Genomic DNA, 20,526 nt, shown 5'->3' with positions numbered 1-20,526 from the left:
ATCAAAACTACACCTACTCGAAGCACATTGACATTTAGCTTTAAGGCCTAAAACTTTCTTCACACAAGGATTTATATTTTTGTTTTGAATTTCATAAATGTTTTCATCGATATTGTTCCTAACAATCATTATTCCCCCAACCCATCGTGTACATTCTATTAGGTCGTTTTTGACTGACAATGGCTTCTTTCAGGATATTCAACATCGAACTCATTCCTAGGCCAATAGCAAAAAATGATTGCTATGGAGTGAGATGACCCATTTGAAATTACATATGCAATGTTCTTCCTAATGAAGGCAAGAATTCTCAAATTACCCAGATGATGAATATAGCCTCAAACAACTGGAAATAAGCAGACCTAAACAGAAGTAGCATAGACTTTTACAACCCATGTAAAAGAAGTTGTTCATACTTAAGGAATCTTAGTCTGGATCTTTCCACAGAAGAAATGTCTCCAAAGTCAACATAGTACACTTCCACTTGTTTTTCATCTAGCACCCGATGGACGATGACACGGTACCACCACACATCACCAGGATTCCGCACACAACACACTTGTCCTGATCGGATAAATGAATCTGGCATCGCATAGCGTTCTGAGACCTCTTCATAGGAATAGCATCGTCTGAAAAGTAAAACAAAATTAACACCTAGTGCAATGCCTGTTCAGAATGACCATTTCTGGAACTGGCTGCCAGTCATACCTATAGCATATGGCTAGGCTTTGTTTGTAAATGCATCTACAAATTTATTTAGATCTACTTACCCAAGGACTGTTTTTAAAAAAAAGGCTCGAGTCTATTCTGCTATGGGTAGAGTACAGTTGAGCTCTCCTCCCAGTTTCCCTGAAGGTAACAATGGAAGCAAGTGCTCGGAAAACTATTGTACGAAATGTAAAGGAGTGTTCCATTAGGTTCACCCACCATCTGGCCCTCTACCACGATGGAGCGGCAGTCCTGTCTTAGGATGGATGACTCGACTTTAAAGCGTATGTTTTTGCAGGTCAGGAATGGCACACTTTTGCTTTGATAAGACAGCCAGGGTCACAAATTCAGAATTGTACTATCATCTCAGTCCATCACCATTCACCTTCTAATTAACTTTCCTCAACAGAGACTAAAAGCACAACGAAAAATCTTAGTCTTGGGTTGGACCCAGTGTCTCCTAGGCTAGGTCACCCAACAGAAACAAACATCATATTAGGTCCAGACAAGAGCTACCAGAAGGCAACTACTTAATGTAGTACTCCACTGCAGCAGCTCTGATGTAGAATATTCAATTGGGGACTCCTGTTGAAAGTGTTCAACAATATCTTTCGATGACACACCCAGGATCAAGATCAAAAATCATCATCTCCCCACATCATATTGCCCTTGTTCGGTACCCAACTAAGCACAATAGTTGACTCTTACATTTTAATTGTGGTTCAGGCGAGGTGTCAGAAAGTCAATGTCAAACCTTTTCATCAAAATGGGAGTTTATTGTATAATTTACTCCCAGTTATTCTGTTTCTATTTTAAATTAAAATCTTATTAAGAACAAGAACATATCTTACATTTAAATGTTTTACTTGTTAGGGGAAAGAGACAAAAAAATGACAATAACAAGTCACTGCTAAAAGCCTGTACCTCATCTCAATCATCAGATCCTCCAGCATCACAGAGGTGCAATCCCCATAGAAACGCACATGAAATTGACTGGGCGAACTCACGCTTTCTACAAACACACAGACAAAGGAGTTTTCCTCCAGCTCTGGTAGCTTGTAGAGATTTCCATCCTGTATAGCATCTGGTGGAATCTCAAATTCTGGTGAATACTGGGTCTCCTTAACCTGTATAAAAGACAACAAATTGTAAAGTAAGGTCCACTATCTTTCATTTCATAAAACTTATTTTTGTACATTATCCCCTACCCACCTCCAATATTCTTCCTCAGTTGGAAGAGTTCAGTTTATAGAAATCTCCACAAATGTCATTAATTTAATTGCTTGGTTTGACCAGAAGGTTCCTTGGTCTGCTTGGATGATGCAAGAAGAAAACCTGTCCAAGTTTGTCTAAAAAGGGGATGACAATCAAGACTGGTAAACGCTTTGAGTGGCCTTTTAGGCAAGGCCTCCAAGACACTAACCTACAGTTACCAGGCTCTCTGATTGGGAGTTTAATACTTCACCCTAGTTACTTGAACCTTTTGGCTGTAGGTCCAGCCTATTTCCTCCATGACTACTGGGATCTGGCTGAGAGATAAACAACATGCATTTATACAGCAACTTTCACGTAGTAAAATGTCCCAAGGTTTACGAACAAAATTTGACACTGAGCCACATAAGGAGACATTAGGCCAGGTGACCAAAACCTTGGTCAAAGAGGTAGGTTTTAAGAAGCAACTTAAAAGGAGAGAGGTGGAGAGGTTTAGGGAGGGAACTCCAGAGCTTAGGGCCTAGGCAGTTGGAGGCAAGGCCGCCAATGGTGGAATGATTAAAATCGGGGATGCGCAAGAGGCAAGAATTGGAGGAGCACAGAGATCTCGGAGGGTTGAAGGGCTGGAGGAGGTTACAGAGATAGGGAAGGGTGAGGCCATGGAGGGATTTGAAAACAAGGATGAGAATTCTAAAGATCGGGGCGTTACTGGACCAGGAGCCAGTGTAGGTCGGTGAGCACAGGGATGATGGGTGAACGGCATTTGTTGCGAATTAGGATACAGGCAGCAGAATTTTGGATGAGCGCAAGTTTATGGAAGGTGGAAGATGAGAGGCCAGCCAAGAGAGCATTGAAATGGTCAAATCTAGAGGTAACAAAAGGTATGGATGAGAGTTTCAGCAGCAGATGAGCTAAGGCAGGGATGGAGACGGGCAATGTTACGGAAGTGGAAGTTGGTGGTCTTGGTGATGGAGCGGATATGTTGTCGGAAGCTCATCTCAAGGTCAAATAGGACGCCAAGGTTGCGAACGGTCTGGTTCAGCCTTAGACAGTGGCCAAGGAGAGAGATGAAGACGGTGGCTAGGGAACGGAGTTTGCAGTGGGGACCAAAGGCAATGGCTTCAATACCCAATATTTAGTTGGAGGAAATTTTTGCTCATCCAGTACTGGATGTTGGACAAGCAGTGTGACAAATGAGAGAGACAGTGGAGGCGTCGAGAGAGGTGGTGGTGAGGTAGAGCATACATGTGGAATCTGAGGTTATATTTTTGGATGATGTCGCCAAGGGGCGGCATGTAGATGAGAAATAGGAGGGGGCCAAGGATAGCTCCTTGGGGGACTCCGGGGTAACGGCATGGGAACGGAAAGAGAAGACATTGCAGGTGATTCTCTGGCTACGAATGGATAGATGAGAATGGAACCAAGCGAGTGCAGTCCCATCCAGCTGGACGACGGAGGAGGCATTGGAGGAGGAGGGTGTGGTCAACAGTGTCAATGGCTGCAGACAGGTAGAGAAGGATGAGGAGGGATAGTTTACCATAGTCACAGTCACATAGGATGTTATTTGTGACTTTGAGAAGAGCCGTTTCAGTACTGTGGCGGGGCGGAAATCTGATTGGAGGGATTCAAACATGGAGTTACGGGAAAGATGGGCACGGGATTTGGGAGGCGACAACACATTCAGGGACTTGAGAAGAAAGGGAGGTTGGAAATGGGGTGATAGTTTGCAAGGACAGAAGGGCTAAGGGTGGGTTTTTTTTTTGAGGGGGGTGACCACAGCAGATTTGATGGGGAGGGGGACAGTACTTGAGGAGAGGGAACTGTTAACAATATCAACCAACATGGGGGCCTGGAAGGGAAGTTGGGTGGTCAGCAGTTTGGTGGGAAAAGGGTCGAGGGAGCAGGATGTGGGTCTCATTGTCAAGATGAGCTCGGAGAGGGCCCAAGGGGAGATAGGGGAGAAACTAGAGAAAGATACAAGATCACGGCAAGAGGAATCCTTAGGGGAGGTTTGGCTTGGTGGGTTAGGGGTAGGGAGGGAAGCGGCAGAGGCAGCAAATTGGACGGTCTCAATCTTAGTGACAAAGAAGTCCATGAGCTTCTCGCACTTCGCATTGCAGGTGGTGCAAGGGCAGGGGAAGAGAGGTTTAAGAATACGGTTTGTTGTGAAGAGAAACCAGGGGTTACCTTTGCATTCCAGGATGATCTTGAAATAGTGACCAATTTTGACAGAGGAGAGCAGGACCCGATAGTGCTTTATGTGATCCAGCCAGATCTGGCGACGATTGGCTAAACCAGTTGTCTGCCATAAACGTTCAAGTCTGCGTCCTTGGACTTAAAGGAGTGGAGATGAGGGTGAGAGAGAGAGAGATTAATGGTTTTAATGGGGACAAGGGCATCAACGGTGGAGGTGAGGGAGTGGTTGAGCAGATCAATAGCTGCAGAAATGTCATGGTAAATGGAGGGCCAAAGGCTAGACAGTTGGGAATTTAAAAGTGCCGTTGTAAATGACATGAGGTAAGAGTTTTTTTCCCCAGGGGCGGACACAGAAGGAAGTGGGGTTGGGAGGGGGAAGTGGGGTTGGGAGGGGGATGGGGGATGTGGGTGGAGAGGGATACAAGGGAGTGGTCAGAGATGGCCTTATCCGTGATTGACACGATGGGAGTAGAGAGGCCACGTCAGATGGCAAGATCGAGGGGGTGACCGTTAACATGGGTTGGGGAGTTTATATGGAGGGAGAGATTAAGGGAGGGTAGGAGGGCAGTGAACTCAGAGGAGAGAGCATGATGAGTTGAGATAGAGGTTGAAATCACCGAGGATGAAACAATGTATCCCTAGAATTATTGGACCATCTGACTAGGAGTCAAATGCCACGATCACTGGAATTACCAAGGGCCCCAAATCTAATTAGTTTGGATTATTGAAAACAGATCCAACAATTTCACAATTATTCATATATTCTGAAATATCCATTGATCCCAGGGCTTATAAAATGAGGCAACAATGGAGTGAATAATATAGCAGAATTGCAGATTATTAAGGTTCAGGTCCCTGGACTGTTGATCAGAAACTGTTAATAACATTCTGAATTACTTCAGAGCTGGGAGACCCCACTGCAACCAAGCAGCTTACAATGAGCGAGGTAAAATTTACACAGCTTTAAGAGTGGCCTCTGTCAGTTGCATACAACACTGCCACCAGAAATCACATTCAAGTTCAGAGTTAGCTGCCGGCCCTCCAAGCCGGAAATGGTTGTGGGCCTGGAATTTCCTACCTATTTGTGCCGAAAGACACGCACATTCAGGGTGCAAATCAAATATGAGCATAATTATAATACGCCCATATCTTGATCTTTTACGATCCCTCCACCCGAACACATCTGCGCTCATAATGGCTCGGCCCCCCAATTTACAGAACCTTGTATGAGAGTTTCCTGCAATTGTGCTTGCGCAGAGGCTCTCTTCAAATTACAACCAGACTTTCAGGCACCCAGAGACACCCAAAGCAGACGCAATCAGCTGCTTCAAGAAGCTCTGAAGCCATTCTTATCCTGTTAATGCAGACAGCCATTTTCCAGAAAAATAGCTTTTTTGCTGGCTCCAGGCCTGCCTGCTATTGTAATGTAGAGGGACAGGAGGCCCTGAGAGTGAAGCACCACCAGCGGAGGCAGCAGCCCAAACACAAGTACCCAGCTCAAAGAATGTATAGGCCTCGACTGACATTCCAGGAGATGTCTGCATCCCATGAGGGAGATCCTGAGCTGCCTCTTGCAGCCTGCCTGTGTACAGGTTGCACCGTGCCTGCTGTTGGAAGGTCTGAGCCCAGGTTGGCAGCAGCAGCCACTTGATCCACACCAGCCACCCTTCTGCCGCAGTCTTCTTCTGCATCCCCAGTCATCAGCCTGATGGCTGGCATCAGATCCCGCATGACCTCAGTAAGAGACTGGAAGCCATGATCCATCACACCCTCCAGTCAGTCACCAAAAGCCTCAAGGGCCGGGATCTGAGCTTCCATCAAGGTGGAATCTCCAACTCCTCTCTCGTGGTCCTCTGCTGGCGGAGTTGCTGGATGTCCCAATGCAGCAGCCACCTATGCAACATGGGTGCTGAGCATTGCAGCAGACTCAGAGACCATACCCGCAAGAAGCTCCATGCTACTGCTAATGGATGCCAGAGTCCTCATGCCTCTTTGATGCTCCACCAGCAGACACTTCTTCAGGCTCCACTAACTCAGCAGTCCGTGGTCACCTTCACACTCCACCTCCTCAAAGTCTCCCCATTCCCTCTTCCTAGCGGCCTTCTCCTGAAAAGCAGTCAACAGTGAGGAGGGAAAGATTTGAGACAATGGAGACTCTCTTCGGAGCAATTTAAATTAATTATTTAAATATCTTTATGACAGGGAGCTGTGTGCTACTTACTTTGCAGTCCCTAGCCTCACTCTGAAGGAAACTCCCCACCCCCCAAAACATTTATAGTCCTCCACCTTAATACCTTGAGGCCCCATTGGTTATGTTCCAATTACATTCAAACCACGCTGACTATTTACGCTCATTTTATGTTCGGACGTACGTTAATGAGATTGGCAAGAGATTTGAGCGTAACTTCAGGCCTTGGAGTGATAATAGTATATGAGGCGTTGAGGAATAACAAGAGATCAAATTTAAATGGGAGAAGATTTTAATCTTTACCGTTTCCACCTTAATTGTTTTAATATTAAGGTTCTTTTCAGGCTTCCTAATGTCTGCAATAATTGCATTTTTCCAGTCTGCAGATGGCAGTGCATTGATTTTGTTGAGTTCTGATTCCTCATGCTCTAGAAAAGGAGAACACAAAAAAATTTGATTGTGGTATTGAAGTATTTGTATTGGAGAAAATTAAAAAGATTTACCAATACTAATCTACTATGGTACATCTTTTATTTTATAATAAAATAATCCACCCCCACCTGGAGTACAGTGTGCGATTCTGGTCGCCATACTGTAGTGCGTACATCCTGGCATTAGAGGACACAGTGAAGGGAAATTAAATTAATACCTTGGATTAGGTACCCGAGATTGAGGAGAGGTTCCAGAAACTAGGAGTGTTTACACTAGAGAAAAGGCAGCTCAGGAGTGATTGACATATTCAAGCTTCAAATAGGGTATAGATAAATTGAACCCTAATTATACAATTGACAATCACAAATTCTACAGGGAGCACTAACAAGCTCAAAAGAAGGAAGGTGAACAGACAGCTTAGATTTAGCCTCACAGAAAGTTGTTACTGTATGAAACAGACTGCCTGAAGAGACAATGGCAGTGGATAGTGTTGGTAAGTTCAGGAGAAAATAAGATAGATATTTGGCAGAAAAAGGGATTAAGGGGGATGAGAGATAGGATACAGTAATTTTAGAACTGTGGGATCAGCCTAATAGACTGCAATGGTCTATTCTGGTCTTGCACATTACCTCCACTCATTTCCATTAGTATGCCTGAACCCCAATTTAAGATTAGCACCCATTATTTCATCAAGGTGAACTTTTCCTTTCCCACACATTTAGAGCTTCTGCATGAGATTCCTAATTTAGTGTTAGTTTGTGCCACAGGCCCAAACCCATTAGGAACTAGATTAAGATTGCCCAGGCTCATTTTATTTTGGAGCCATACAGCTGGTAGAGTGACAATTATCCCTTTATCAACACTGCCACTGTAAGAAGGCACTGAACAAAACGTCAGGCATTTTCCACAAGTATGAGAGGGACAGAGGAAAGGAAATATTATGGCCAGTCACATTGTAATGTTCTCACAAGCCTGTTACCAGCCACTTACAGAGTATACCATCTTGAAGGCCTCAAGGTTATCTTCTAAAAGGTCTGTGTTAAGGGAGATATAGAGAACAATGGGGAAAAGCAAATTTATTTAATTGAAAAAACACACACCAAGACCGTAGGAACCTAAATCATAATGACTGTGACTTCAGGAATCCTCAGGGAATTTATGGGATTTAGTTTCACCTGAAGATGAACATCCTACAACTAAACAGAAAACAAACGGTGCTTGATTAGCCCTTTACTTTGAAGCGACTTGCAGTGTCTGATGTCAAAGACTAGCCAATCCTGATTTACAGAGTCACGTTCCACGTAGAAGATATCACTTATGGCACCAACAAGTTCAGTCACACTATAGAAACCCAGCTCCTTTAATGGAAGTTCCATTCCAAAAATTTTCTGAAATTCAAGAAAAACACATTTTTCAGATTAAGACATTCACCTACTGTTATTTGGAAGTAGTCTGTTCAATGGATGTCTAACAGGACACTGAAACTACACTGAGGATCCCTAAGAAATATTAGATTTGCCACCATAGGTGTCTCTTTCCTCCCCCCTCCAAAAAAAAGGCAAAATTCAATCTATACATACAAGCAGGATTTGCCATTGTCTGCGGATGGGGGAGGAAGGCTAAAACAAAGATTTATTTCAGTTTTAAATTTGGAGATCTGTATCAAACAGTTGGTTCAAGAAAAGGTCAGTTAGAACAGGAGAAAAGTGTAAAAAGCAGTTGACATTGCAGACATGGTGATTTGTGCAATTTCATCCAACATCAGAGACCTTTCTATGCATTGCTTATTCAACGCTGGTAATTCTCATTAAAAGAATTCAGTTGGTTCACACCTATGGGTGTGGTGCCCAGACAAGTTTCAGATTAGAGACTGGCTATCAGAAGAATTTCTTCCCTGCTCCAAAACTGCCAACATAAGCAAATCAATTCTAGTCCACAGTAGGAAATTAAGAGAAAATACTGTAAAATGCAGAGGCCAAATCCTTTGGATAGCATTCAAAAAAAATCATAATATACTTTAAAAATACAATTCAGTATTCAATATTTCTTAACTGAGTGTTAGAATCCATTGCAAAAATGTCAAGGATGGAAAGTTGCTATGAAAACAGATCTAAAGGGCACTTTCCAGAGATCTCAGCAGCTCATTAAAAACATCCGTGTAAAACAGCAGTTCTAATTTGTTAGGAATGTCGTCACAATTTAGCAAATATACTTCAGTAAATTGTAGAGAATGTTTGTCATAAACAGCCATCCTTTCAACCAATTTTCATTTTAAAAATTCTGTTTACATGCTACATTAATAGGCTAACCCATCCTAATCGTTTTATCTCTATTGTACACGTGTGCACGTTTTGTTCACACATTTTTGACTCCTGGAGTTACCTTGAATTCCATAGGGAGTTTGGATGCCAGTAATCCATCAGGTCTTTGTGCTACTGTCTAAATTAGAGACAGAATAGATCCATCAGAAACCACATGCAGGACTGAACTAACAACATTTTTTTAAGCTTTCTATTCCCTAGGTCATGGCTAAACTAAGAAAATAAACTAATCTGAAGTCAGTTAAGCTTGTAGCTAAAGGTCTCCATTTAATAAGAATGGCATAGCATTCAAAACTTCATATCAATTATAAATCAATTTTTAAAAATCTGCTAAGGGAAGAGAAGGGTTTCAAAACCAGAAAATGGCACAGAGGAGAAGAGACCAGGAAACATTTGAACTGTATCAGAAACTACACTAAATCTTTCACTATAATAAATTTTCTACCCCCCCCCCCAAAATGGGTGCTGCATATTATATACAGGAACCAAAATTTATTGAATTACTTGAAGTGCAACATATGAATTAAACTGTAACAAGCAATGGCAAAGATAGTGGATATATAAAAAAAATTAACTTTTTTTTTTAAGAAACTCTAAAATTTATAACCATCAGATTCAAAGAGTAGGCAAGTTGAAACTAAGTCAAGCCCACTGTCCACGTAGCAACCATCATTTTGCACCTGGTCAAATCATCTTCACTTCCATCCATCCAGCAATTCCTGAAGCCATTCACAATCATCTGTGGACCCTGCACACACATCTACTTCATGGTTTCTTCCAGCAGTGAAAATGAGTGAGCCAGTCATCCAATTATTTTACTTTAGAAGGAGAGTATCTTTCATCGGTTTGCTCACCGCTGTGTTCAGCGGTTCTAACACACAGCGTCATTCCTGGGAGTACTTTTCTTGTAGCTATTTCTTAACAGAAGTTATTCAGTAGCATATGAATAAATCCAGGGCAAATCATAGGAAAAGACCATTTAAATCCAGCTGGGTATTCTGAACAGTTCAAAATTAGCATACACAATCCACGATTTTTATTCCTCAATTAATTTGCTTACCAAATGTTTGTCCAACTCTCTTACAATTACTAATGTTCTCAGCCTCAATCACTTCCCTGGGCAGTCCATTCCAAACATTCATCATCCTCTGTGAAATAGCTTTCTGATCTGTCCATCCACCTTTCCTCTCGTGCCTCCTCGCTGTGATTCTTGGTACCATGGTAAACAGTTTATCAGGGTTCAACTTGTTAATAACCCTTTAGGATCTTTAATACCTCAGCCTTTTCTTCTCTGGGGCAAGTAAACTCAGCTTTTGTAGTCTCACTCTATAACTCAGGTGTCTGATGCCAGGTATCAGCTGTTTAGTCCTTTGCTGCAGCTTTTCCAGTACCATGATATCCTTCCTGTAATATGCAGAAATGCACACAGCACTCCAGATGGTACCATACTAAGACCCACTATAGGCTCAGTATCGCAGCCTGTGATTTGTGTTCTAGTCCAACGCCATATACAACCCAATGTTCAGTAAGTGGAAATGGTATGTTCTTGGGGCATGTCAAATAAGAGCATACTCTGATCAGATTTTCTAATACAGGACATTTTGAAAGTGTATTTTTTGCACTCCTCCAATATAAATATTTCAATGAGTTAGTTTCCTTTCCAAGTCAACGGGAAGTTTCTATCCAACGCTTGTGTGTCAGCTAATAGGCCACCCTGCTGTAGTTATCTGTCCTTCCTCCCCCCCAAAACCTTGGATGTATTAAATGAGATGCCTTTCTATTTATGCAGAAATATAGCTTTAATTCAGAGCTTGGTCATGGGGATCCCAACTTCGTCTTGCCGTTTCTCTCTGACCCATATCAGCAAGCTTCCCTTCAAATCAAGAAAAGCTGCTCAAGCATAACTTTCCCCACAGAATGCACTGGGGGACTTTTAGCCCCCATCTTGCTCAAGAAACATTGGTGGCATCTTGAAAAACAAAAAGAGGAAAGTGAGCCAAAAACCTCTAGTGAAAACAAAATATTAGTTACAGGAACCAGAATGTCATTGACTGCAGCACCAAGTGGGTCAAGGGAGACAGAAACCAGATGGTACAGTGGCAAAACAGACAAGACCCATCTCTTCAATAATCAAAGTTTTATTTTTTTTTTACAAGAGATGCTCTAGAATACTTCTATCCAAGCTTTCCTCACCTCCCTGAAGAGGAGCAAAAAATGACAGCCAGCCTATTGCATCTGTTCCATGGGCAGTCTCTGAAACTATGTTGGAGCTGCAAGCTTAATATTTTTATTTTGTTCCATAGGGTTTTATATTTGACTGCATTTTTAATATAAAAGTAACTGTGAATGAGTCCCCACTTAAAAAACTTACCAGACAAAACACAAATGTGGTGTTTTCATGTCTTTTGCTGCACTTTGCTTCTAACAGTACAAATGGAAAACACAAAGGAAGATGTTTCTCTGTAGCTTTAATTTTTTTTTTTAAGATCAAGCATTCCCAGTCACGGCCATTTAAAAAATATTTACGATTCAAACTGACTACCACATGGTTTAACATAAATTAATACACTCCTCCTTGCTCCCCATCCGCCGCCCCCCCTCCAAAAAAAGTTAGTGAAACAATGTTCAATTTCTACTTACAAACCGAATTTTCTCCTTCACTTTTGAATCAATGGTTCCTCCGACCCCTTTATCTACAAGTACTGTCCTCAGGTCTTCTACAAGCTTGAACAAAAAGGCAAGGGTTGACAAAATGTTATCTCAAAGTATCAATTCAAGAATAGAGGTGAAGCCATTGAATGAAACTGCTATTAGTTTCTAGCCTATTCACTTGCCTCTTCCCAGTTATACAAAGACACCAAATCAGCACATTCATGACAGGCAGCCCAATACTTTCCCATTTTAGTCATTTATGGTTGGCAACTGGTCAGCCTACTTTCAGCAGAAGCAATTAAACCTTTCACTTGCCATCACCCGTTTAGTTAGATTACATAGCCCTGGTAAATTCTTTTAACGCAGCTTTCTCTTCATTTCCCAAGAAACTGGCCATTATTCAATTGTGAGGGGGGGGGGGGGGGGGAATTAGAGACAAGGTCGCCTGCAATTCTTTAACATGCTCCCTAAAAACATATTTTTTCACTGTAGCAGATTTTTTAAGAGCCTCATCTGGAGGTCTGATGGGATAGCTGAACTCCAGTGTTATGTTGAGCAACATTTCTGTTCAGTTGCCCACGCTCTCAGATAGCAACAGCAGACTGTTAGAACCATAGAAAAGATAAAGCACAGAAGGGGGCCATTCGGCCCATCGTGTCCACGCCAGCTCGAAGAACAACCAGGTGCCCATTCTAATCCCACCTTCCAGCACCCGGTCCGTAGCCCTGCAGCTTACAGCACTTTAGCTGCAGGTCCAAGTACTTTTTAAAAAAGAGTTGAGGGTCCCTGCCTCTACCACCAATTCGGGAAGCGAATTCCATACACCCACCACCCTCTGGGTAAAAAGGTTTTTCCTTATGTCCCCTCTAATCCTTCCACCAATCAGCTTAAATCTATGTCCTCTAGTTCTTGAACTCTCCGCTAGGGGAAACAGGTACTTCCTATCTAGGCCCCTCATAATTTTGTACACCTCAATCAAGTCTCCCCTCAGCCTCCTCTGCTCCAAGGAAAACAACCCCAGCCTATCCAATCTCTCCTCGTAGCTGCAATTTTCAAGCCCTGGCAACATTCTTCTAAATCTTCTCTGCAGTCTCTCCAGAGCAATTACATCCTTCCTATAGTGTGGTGACCAGAACTGTGCACAATACTCCAGCTGTGGCCTTACCAGCGTTTTATACAGTTCCATCATTACATCTCTGCTTTTGTATTCTATACCTCGGCTAATAATGGAGAGCATTCCGTATGCCTTCTTCACAACCTTATTTACCTGTACTGCCACCTTCAGAGACCTGTGCACATGCACTCCGAGGTCTCTCACTTCCTCTACCCCTCTCAATCTATTCCCGTTAAGTGCATTATCTTACATTTCTCCGGATTGAACTCCACTTGCCACTTTTCCGCCCACTCCACCAACCCATTGATATCTTCTTGGAGTCTACAGCTATCCTCTTCACTATCAACTACACGGCCAATTTTTGTGTCGTCTGCACATTTGCCAATCATGCCCCCTACATTCAAGTCGAAATCATTAATATATACCACAAACAGCAAGGGACCCAACACCGAGCCCTGTGGCATATCACTGGAAACGGATTTCCATTCGCAAAGACATCCGTCGGCTTTTACCCTTTGTTTCCTGTTACTGAGCCAATTTTGGATCCAATTCGCCACATTTCCCTGTATCCCATGGGCTTTTACCCTTCTGACCAGTCTGCCATGTGGGACCTTGTCAAATGCCTTACTAAAATCCATGTAGACAACATCCACTGCACTACCCTCATCAATCCTCCTTGTCACTTCCTCAAAGAATTCAATCAGATTTGTAAGGCATGACCTTCCCTGAACAAATCCATGCTGACTATCCCGGATTAAACCATGCCTTCCAAGTGACAGTTTATCCTATCTCTCAGTATTGATTCTAATAGTTTGCCCACCACAGAGGTAAGACTGACCGGCCTATAATTGTTCGGCTTTTCCCTCGTACCCTTTTTAAACAATGGTACTATGTTTGCAGTCTTCCAGTCCTCCGGTACCTCCCCTGTATCGAGTGAGGATTAGAAAATGATCCTCAGAGCATCCACTATTTCCTCCCTGGCTTCCTTCAATAGCCTAGGAAGCAATCCATCCAGCCGTGGTGACTTATCAACTTTCAAGGATTCCAGTCTCTCTCGTACTTCCTCTCTCATTATGTTTACCGTATCCAATATTTCACACCTCTCCTCTTTAACTACTACGTCCGGATCATCCCTTTCCTTTGTGAATACAGAGACAAAATATTCATTTAAAACCCTACCCACATCCTCTGCTTCTACACACAAGTTACCCTCATCATCCCTGATGGGTCCCACCTTTTCCTTAGCTATCCTCTTGTTCTTAATGTTGAAGTAACTTTGCAAATTATTATTCAATGTACCTGAAATGCAGCTATCTTCATCTGAATAATGTAGGTAAATACTTACAGGCCAGTTATACTACCACTGCTCAATTGATACAAAGCAGTTTTGGGAGAGCATCAACATATATATTAAAAATGCTGACTGGGTCACAACATTCCATCTCAAAATACATTTAAAACTCCTATGTCACGCTTTATCAATGTGAAAAACCATTTTAAAAGTGTCAATATTTACCTGTAGAACCGGTTATGCCCATGAGTCGTGCTGTGATAGTTTAACATTTAAAATTGCCTGTCAGGTAACATTAGCCGAAAGAACAGAAGTTCCCACTATGCAGTCTTGATGTGAGTTAGCATGAAGTCTCCCACCATCCCCACCAGATGTTCTTCCAGGAATGTGTTTTCCTCACGTTACAATGAGGCTGGATTTAAGACAGCTTTTAAGTTAAAAGTGAATAGATTCTAGGTAAGTGGTATATGAAGAGAAAGCTTGAATAGCCAGTTAAGCCATCCCTTAGACTTGAATTATATGCTCACTGCAGCTGAACTGAGTAACACACTTCAATCTCCCCTACTGTCCTTGCAGACATGCAGCCCCAGGTCTATTATCTCTGGCAATGTGCACGACAGGGTAGTGTGGCATAGCTACTAGTGCCGTATCCGAAACCTTAAGTGCATGAGCATGCTGACAACAGCTGGATCCCATTAATCATTACGTAATTCCATCTGCTTGCAGACCTTCCTGTCTCGGCCCTTGGAATTGGCTGGATTTAGTCCTCATCTGCTGAGTTTTAAGGTTTGAGAATGACCAAAGAGAGACGGTATTGGCAGGTTTCACGTCCGCGAGTGGTTGAAGAGAGGAGACTTGAGTGGAGTAATACAAGAGGCCCATAAGCGAATGCAAGAGAATTTCTGTGGCCCAAATGGGAGAATTTGCTGTCTTTGGCGTGGCCCCTTCTCTCTCCTGCTGAGAAAGTTGCCTGGCTCCCCCCACTGAGATTGTTCCCTGTCCCCGTCCCCCTACTTTCGCCTGTTGCCTTCCACTCAGATTTCCAATCACTTCCCCATTTGCCCCTTTCCTCCACTCCTTGCCCTGTTCCCATTCTTGCCTCCTCTGGCACTCAGTCAGTATGCACTGCAAGGCGATCCCCACCCCATTCTCTGCTGAAAGAGGTCATGCCCCTCCCCCACTAAGAGACTGTTACGAACCACCAGATCCCACCCCTCTGCTGAGGAAGTTAGCCTCCTCCCTGCTGAATGTGTCTCTCTCTATCATATCCCTCCCGATCTCGCTCTTTGTGCCCACAATTCTGTCTATCTTCCTGCTGCCTACCCCAGTCTCAATCTGTCTACACTGAGAATGAAAGAAACAAGAGAAAAAAGACAGAGAATCAGCAAAACAAAGACAGACAGGTAAGACCAGCACAAGAAATCAAACAGTGATAAATTAAAATCCTTGAGTTGGTCATGTGCCCGATACATTTAAATCAATGGGTAATGCTGGAACAGTAATATCTGTTATTCTTACTTGCTCCACAGATGACGCTATAGCCTTTTAATCTGGTGCAACAAACGTAACTAAAAAAAGACAGAAAATGCTGGAAATACTTACCAGGTCAGTCAGCATCTGCAAAGTGAAAAGACAGAATATGATGCTTCAGGTGTGTATCCTCAGTCAGAAAGGTACACACCCAAAATGGAATGCTGTGTATTTCTAGCATTTTCTTTTTTGTAAAATTTAGATTTGCAGTATCTATTTTCTTTTTATAGTTTACAAACTCATTTACTCAGAATGTGAGGTTCACTATATAAGTTTGCTTGCAACCGTGCACACTTCCAGTTAGCACACTTATTTACTTCCCATCTCATAATTTTAAATCATAGGAATAGGGCTAAGCCATTCAGCCCTTCAACCATGTTCCACTATTCAATTAGATCATGGCTAATCTGTACCACCATTTACCTGCCTTTGCTCCATATCCCTTAATGCTTTTACCTAACAAAAATCTATCGATCTATGTATTAGAAATGTCAATTACCTAGCATCCACAGCCCTTTTTGGGGGGAGGGGGGGGGAAATGTGTCAGAGTTTTAGATTTCAGCTCCCCTTTGTGTGAAAAAGCAGTTTCTGATTTCACTCCTAAGTGGCCTAGTTTTAATTTTATTATGCGGTGCAAGTCACCCAGGTTTGTCCATTTTAATTTTAATTTTTTTTAAATCCATTTCTTTTAATCTTTTTAATCCTGTATAACATACATAACAGCAACTACACTTTCAAAAGTAATTAATTGGCTGGAAACGCTTTGGGATATTCTGAGTCATGAAAAGCATTATAAAAAAAATCACGTTCTTTATATCTTTAAGTCTCTTGCTGCTGTCTCATGCCCTGCAGCGCACCCATCCGGTGCCCTACTGTGCCCTGTAGCCTCTTTTGATCTTCCTCCACTGCTCCTACGCTACTCCACAGCCTGTTGTCTCCAGGACCTCTGCCTGCTGTGCCACACGTGCTCTCTCTCGTGGCCTTTCTTCTGCCTGGCTCTGCTAGCCCACTTTCTCAGTCACCCTTCTCGCACTGCTCCTATCCTGCTCTCATGCATTCTCTGCTGGCCTTCACCTAATGTTGCTGCAGCTCTGCTCTCCCGCCACACTGTCTCCACACCCTCTGCCTCTTCCGGTACCCCGCCTCCTCCACTGGCCACTATTTCTACCTGACCGCTACTTTGCCATCCCACACTCTTCTGATCCTCTACCACTCTTGATGCTTCCTCCCAGCCTTTGCTTCTACACCCCTGCTGCTTCTGTCTGTCTTTTTGCCATCTTGGGCCCTGCCTCCCTCCCCTCCAGTGCCGTTCATGCTGCCGAAATCAGCTACACCCCATATACTGAAATGTTCCCCATCTGCCCCTCTATCTTTTCCCTGGCCCTGCAAGGGCCATACTGACCATTTGAATTTTACTTCCCCTGTCACATCCTCTACCTTTCAGCCTAACTCCTGCTGGCATCCTGGTCATTTCATTACATTTACACCCTTTCGGGTCTGCCCATCCCAAGACAAGAAAGATCCAATGATGGGATAAGAGATTGGTGAGGGGAAACAGCACAGAGAAAAATCAGTGGCAGAGTGGGACATTTGGTTTCAAAGACAGAAAATTGTGAGATCTGAGACACAGGGAACAGATAGATAAACCAAGACATGCAACAAAGATCAAAAGGAGACAAAAAAAAGCATAAAACATCAGTGACGAGAGAAAATACTGCAAAGAAAACCAAACATTACAAAGAAAGCTATATCACAGAGATGCCAGAGAGAGGGGCAATGATAGATAGCAAAGATGTCCCAGAGAGATCACCAGAAAGACAAACGGGGAGAACAAATTACAGTGAGAGACACAGACACCAAGATCATGACAAAGAAACAGCAATCGTGGACACAAATATAAACCAATCATCATGGAGGGAAAAACATTGTGCAAACCACCTTCTCCAGGGCAATAAATGCTGGCCTTGCCAGCGACGCCCACATCCCATGAACAAATAAAAAAAACTTCATGGAACAGAAAGAAACATCAGGGGAGGGAGCGACGAAGAGGGACATGAGTGAGAGAGAGAGAGACACACAAACATATTCTTTATGATCTTTAAAACAAAAATGTTGCCTTCACAAAATTGTGTTACACAACTCATTTATTTTAGTCCATCTTATTCTGCTCCTCATTGGTTTTTTTTGCACCATTTCCAGGTTATAAGGATAGGCAAACATCCTACTGGCAATGATAGTATGAAGTTCATAATGGCAATCTGGGGAAAACACCCAATCTCTGTTCTGCAACTTCTCTAGTGGCACAACTAGATGGATAAGTAACTAACCACGAGGAACTGCTTCCCTCTGTGGGACAGCACATTGAAGCTCAACACACAAAAATATAAATGATAATATCCAATATTCTTATAGACCAAATAGATGCAGACCTTTTTCAAACCTCTATCAAAGTACTCTGGGTCTGGTACATTTCCTGGTCTCAAAGGTGGCGAAATCCGTTTTTCTGTGGGCACTTTGGTGGGGCTCGATAGCACTGTTATCACCTTTGACTGGACTTGATTGTTCTGAATGGACTGGTTGGGCTGTTTACCTAAATCAATATAAAATATAATTAGATGGTGAAATTTGCATCAACATCTGGAAGAGTTAACTACTGCTCTTCAGCTCTGAATGCATCAGTGTAGGTGTCCATCCTCTTGCCAAGTGGTAGACAATTTCTACAATTGTTGAGGTTACTTAGTGATTCTTTGACAGGAAGTTTGATTTCAACAAGCTGAACCAAGAGAAAAGGCCTGGTTTCCAAGTAGCATTCCAGACAATCCACTATTTATTAATGCTTTGGCAGGTCAGCTAAGAAGCAGCGTTAACATCTATGAACTCCATCATTTATCCTCCAGAATGTATGAACATTTGAAAGGGAGGACTAACAAATTGGCAAAAATTAAGAATTCTTTAAAGCTTTAAAGAAAGCAAAATAAATCAAATTAAAAAGAAATGTACTGTATTAAAAACCCACCTTGCTTAAGCAGACTTTCTCTATTTCTGTTTCTCAGCAATAGCAGGGAACCCCGGCGTGTCTGTTGGATTTCAAGATCATCTGCAGCTGCTCTGAGAACTTCTTGTAAGGAGTAAAAGCCGTACCTTGTGTACTGAAATGGTCGTCCGTACTTTTTCACAAATGACTTGTCAAAATCAGACAGCAGGACACCGCCAGGGAAGGATGCCACCAGTTCTCTAAGTTCACATTTCACTAATGCGGGTAGAATTGGGGTGGTGTTGCACCGCCTGGGCAGGAATGCCTGCTTCTGCGTGAGTTCAAACCTAGTTTTTCTCAAGTTACGTTTAGTCTTAGAGGAGACCTTTGCTTTTGCCACCAGCTCTTCAATTCCTTTTGTGGTTTCATTCCCAACCCCTGGAAAAAAATTATTCAAAAAACAGATTAACCAAAAGTGTAATAGCTATCATTATTTTAATTTATTTATCCTCTATGCAAACATGAGAACGATCCAAAAACAGAAAATCTCACACGACCGATGTAAGATCACTTCTACCCAACATATTACCTTTCCACACCATGTGCAACAATATAATGCCATCTATAAATTTTGTTTCATCTGATGGTGGCAAGTTATGCTAAAATCACCAAGTTAATAAACCTATCAAAAAAGACTCATTGTGATGGTGCCCCATGGTTACTCTATAAAAATGTTAAGCTATTTTCAGTTATAAGCATTTGGCTCTTTAGCATACATACAAACAAATGAAAAGGGTGACAAAAAACAATCACGCCCATCCAAATAACGGTGCAACCACATACACTGTTCACCCAGCCTCTTAATGCTACCTCCTGCAAGAGGTTAAAAAGGAAAAAGAGAAAATCAGCAGCCAACTCAGGAATATTTCTGGGAAATTCCTGTCCAACATCCCAGGGCAATCTCCAGGGGATTGTGGTAGCCCATGTTCATCATAATCACAATTAATTAGCATCACACTCCCTGTAACTGGAAATGTCCTCTTCTCAGAAACTTAAGATCCCATTTAAAGGACTATAGCAACTTCTTACCACGTCCTGGCAGGGCGATGACTCTGCAAAAAGAAATACTTCCTGGCATCAAACCTAACCTAATCTTAAAATCATGACTGCTAGTCCTCCTATCCTTATCCATTTTAATTAGCCTATCTAACTTGTTTGAATCCAGTTTCATCAGCAGTTTGAAAACTTCAATCTTTGAAATTTTCTTTAAACATATAAATGAAGTGGTAAGAGAGAACATGTGCTGAGGAAACATGGGGCATAGTGGTTGATAATCAACATACTGTGGCACATATAGTGTAATGTGGGTGTACCCTTGCAATTTCTCACTTGGTGAATTTCCAATTTCAACAGGAAATTCAGGGGAAATTGTCACAAACAGTCCAGATGCCTCTCCCACAGAGAAGGAAGGACCACAACATGAGACACCCAGCTATACAGCAGTATTGATAAAGGGATTGGAGCAAGTCTCCAGTCTTGCTTTTCAGTCAGAGATGACACTTAACATTAAATGACTCTGTAGGTTTGAGAGGGTAGAGAAAGAAAAAAACTTTCTAAATCAATTAGTGCTAAAAAAAATCAGTTATTTTTTGTGTATTAAACAGAAGATTCCTGCTTACCTTTCAGAAGGATGCTGCCATCTCCACATGTGTGAATTTTGATAGTATCTGGTATGTTGGAGGCAAGCTCCAGAACAGACCTATAGCCTAAAGCATACAGAGGCAGCCGCTTTCCCATCAAGCTGTAGTAATCCCTTTCTAACTCCACAGGCGTCAGACAATTTTTGGCAGATATCAGCAGAGACCGCAGCTCCTTCTTTAGAACCTCCAGCAACTCCTCCTGATCTGACAT

General features: G+C 42.5%; 1 protein-coding gene across 1 annotated transcript in view; it reads right to left on the bottom strand.

The window, feature by feature from the left end:
* tdrd5 (tudor domain containing 5) overlaps positions 1 to 20,526 on the bottom strand; it is a 37,010-nt gene extending 16,484 nt beyond the window's left edge. Inside the window, exons 1-9 of the mRNA XM_068003736.1 lie at positions 20,295 to 20,526; positions 18,658 to 19,053; positions 18,071 to 18,231; positions 11,695 to 11,778; positions 9,116 to 9,172; positions 7,968 to 8,121; positions 6,605 to 6,729; positions 1,630 to 1,832; positions 414 to 626 (exon numbers count right to left, since the gene is read on the bottom strand). Coding sequence (XP_067859837.1) covers positions 414 to 626; positions 1,630 to 1,832; positions 6,605 to 6,729; positions 7,968 to 8,121; positions 9,116 to 9,172; positions 11,695 to 11,778; positions 18,071 to 18,231; positions 18,658 to 19,053; positions 20,295 to 20,526 — 1,625 coding nt within the window. The remainder of the gene's footprint in view (positions 1 to 413; positions 627 to 1,629; positions 1,833 to 6,604; positions 6,730 to 7,967; positions 8,122 to 9,115; positions 9,173 to 11,694; positions 11,779 to 18,070; positions 18,232 to 18,657; positions 19,054 to 20,294) is intronic.

This window comes from Heptranchias perlo, chromosome 22 (genome assembly GCF_035084215.1).
Source record: "Heptranchias perlo isolate sHepPer1 chromosome 22, sHepPer1.hap1, whole genome shotgun sequence".
NCBI classification, from domain to species: Eukaryota; Metazoa; Chordata; class Chondrichthyes; order Hexanchiformes; family Hexanchidae; genus Heptranchias; species Heptranchias perlo.
This window is presented reverse-complemented; position numbering and strand designations above follow the sequence as displayed.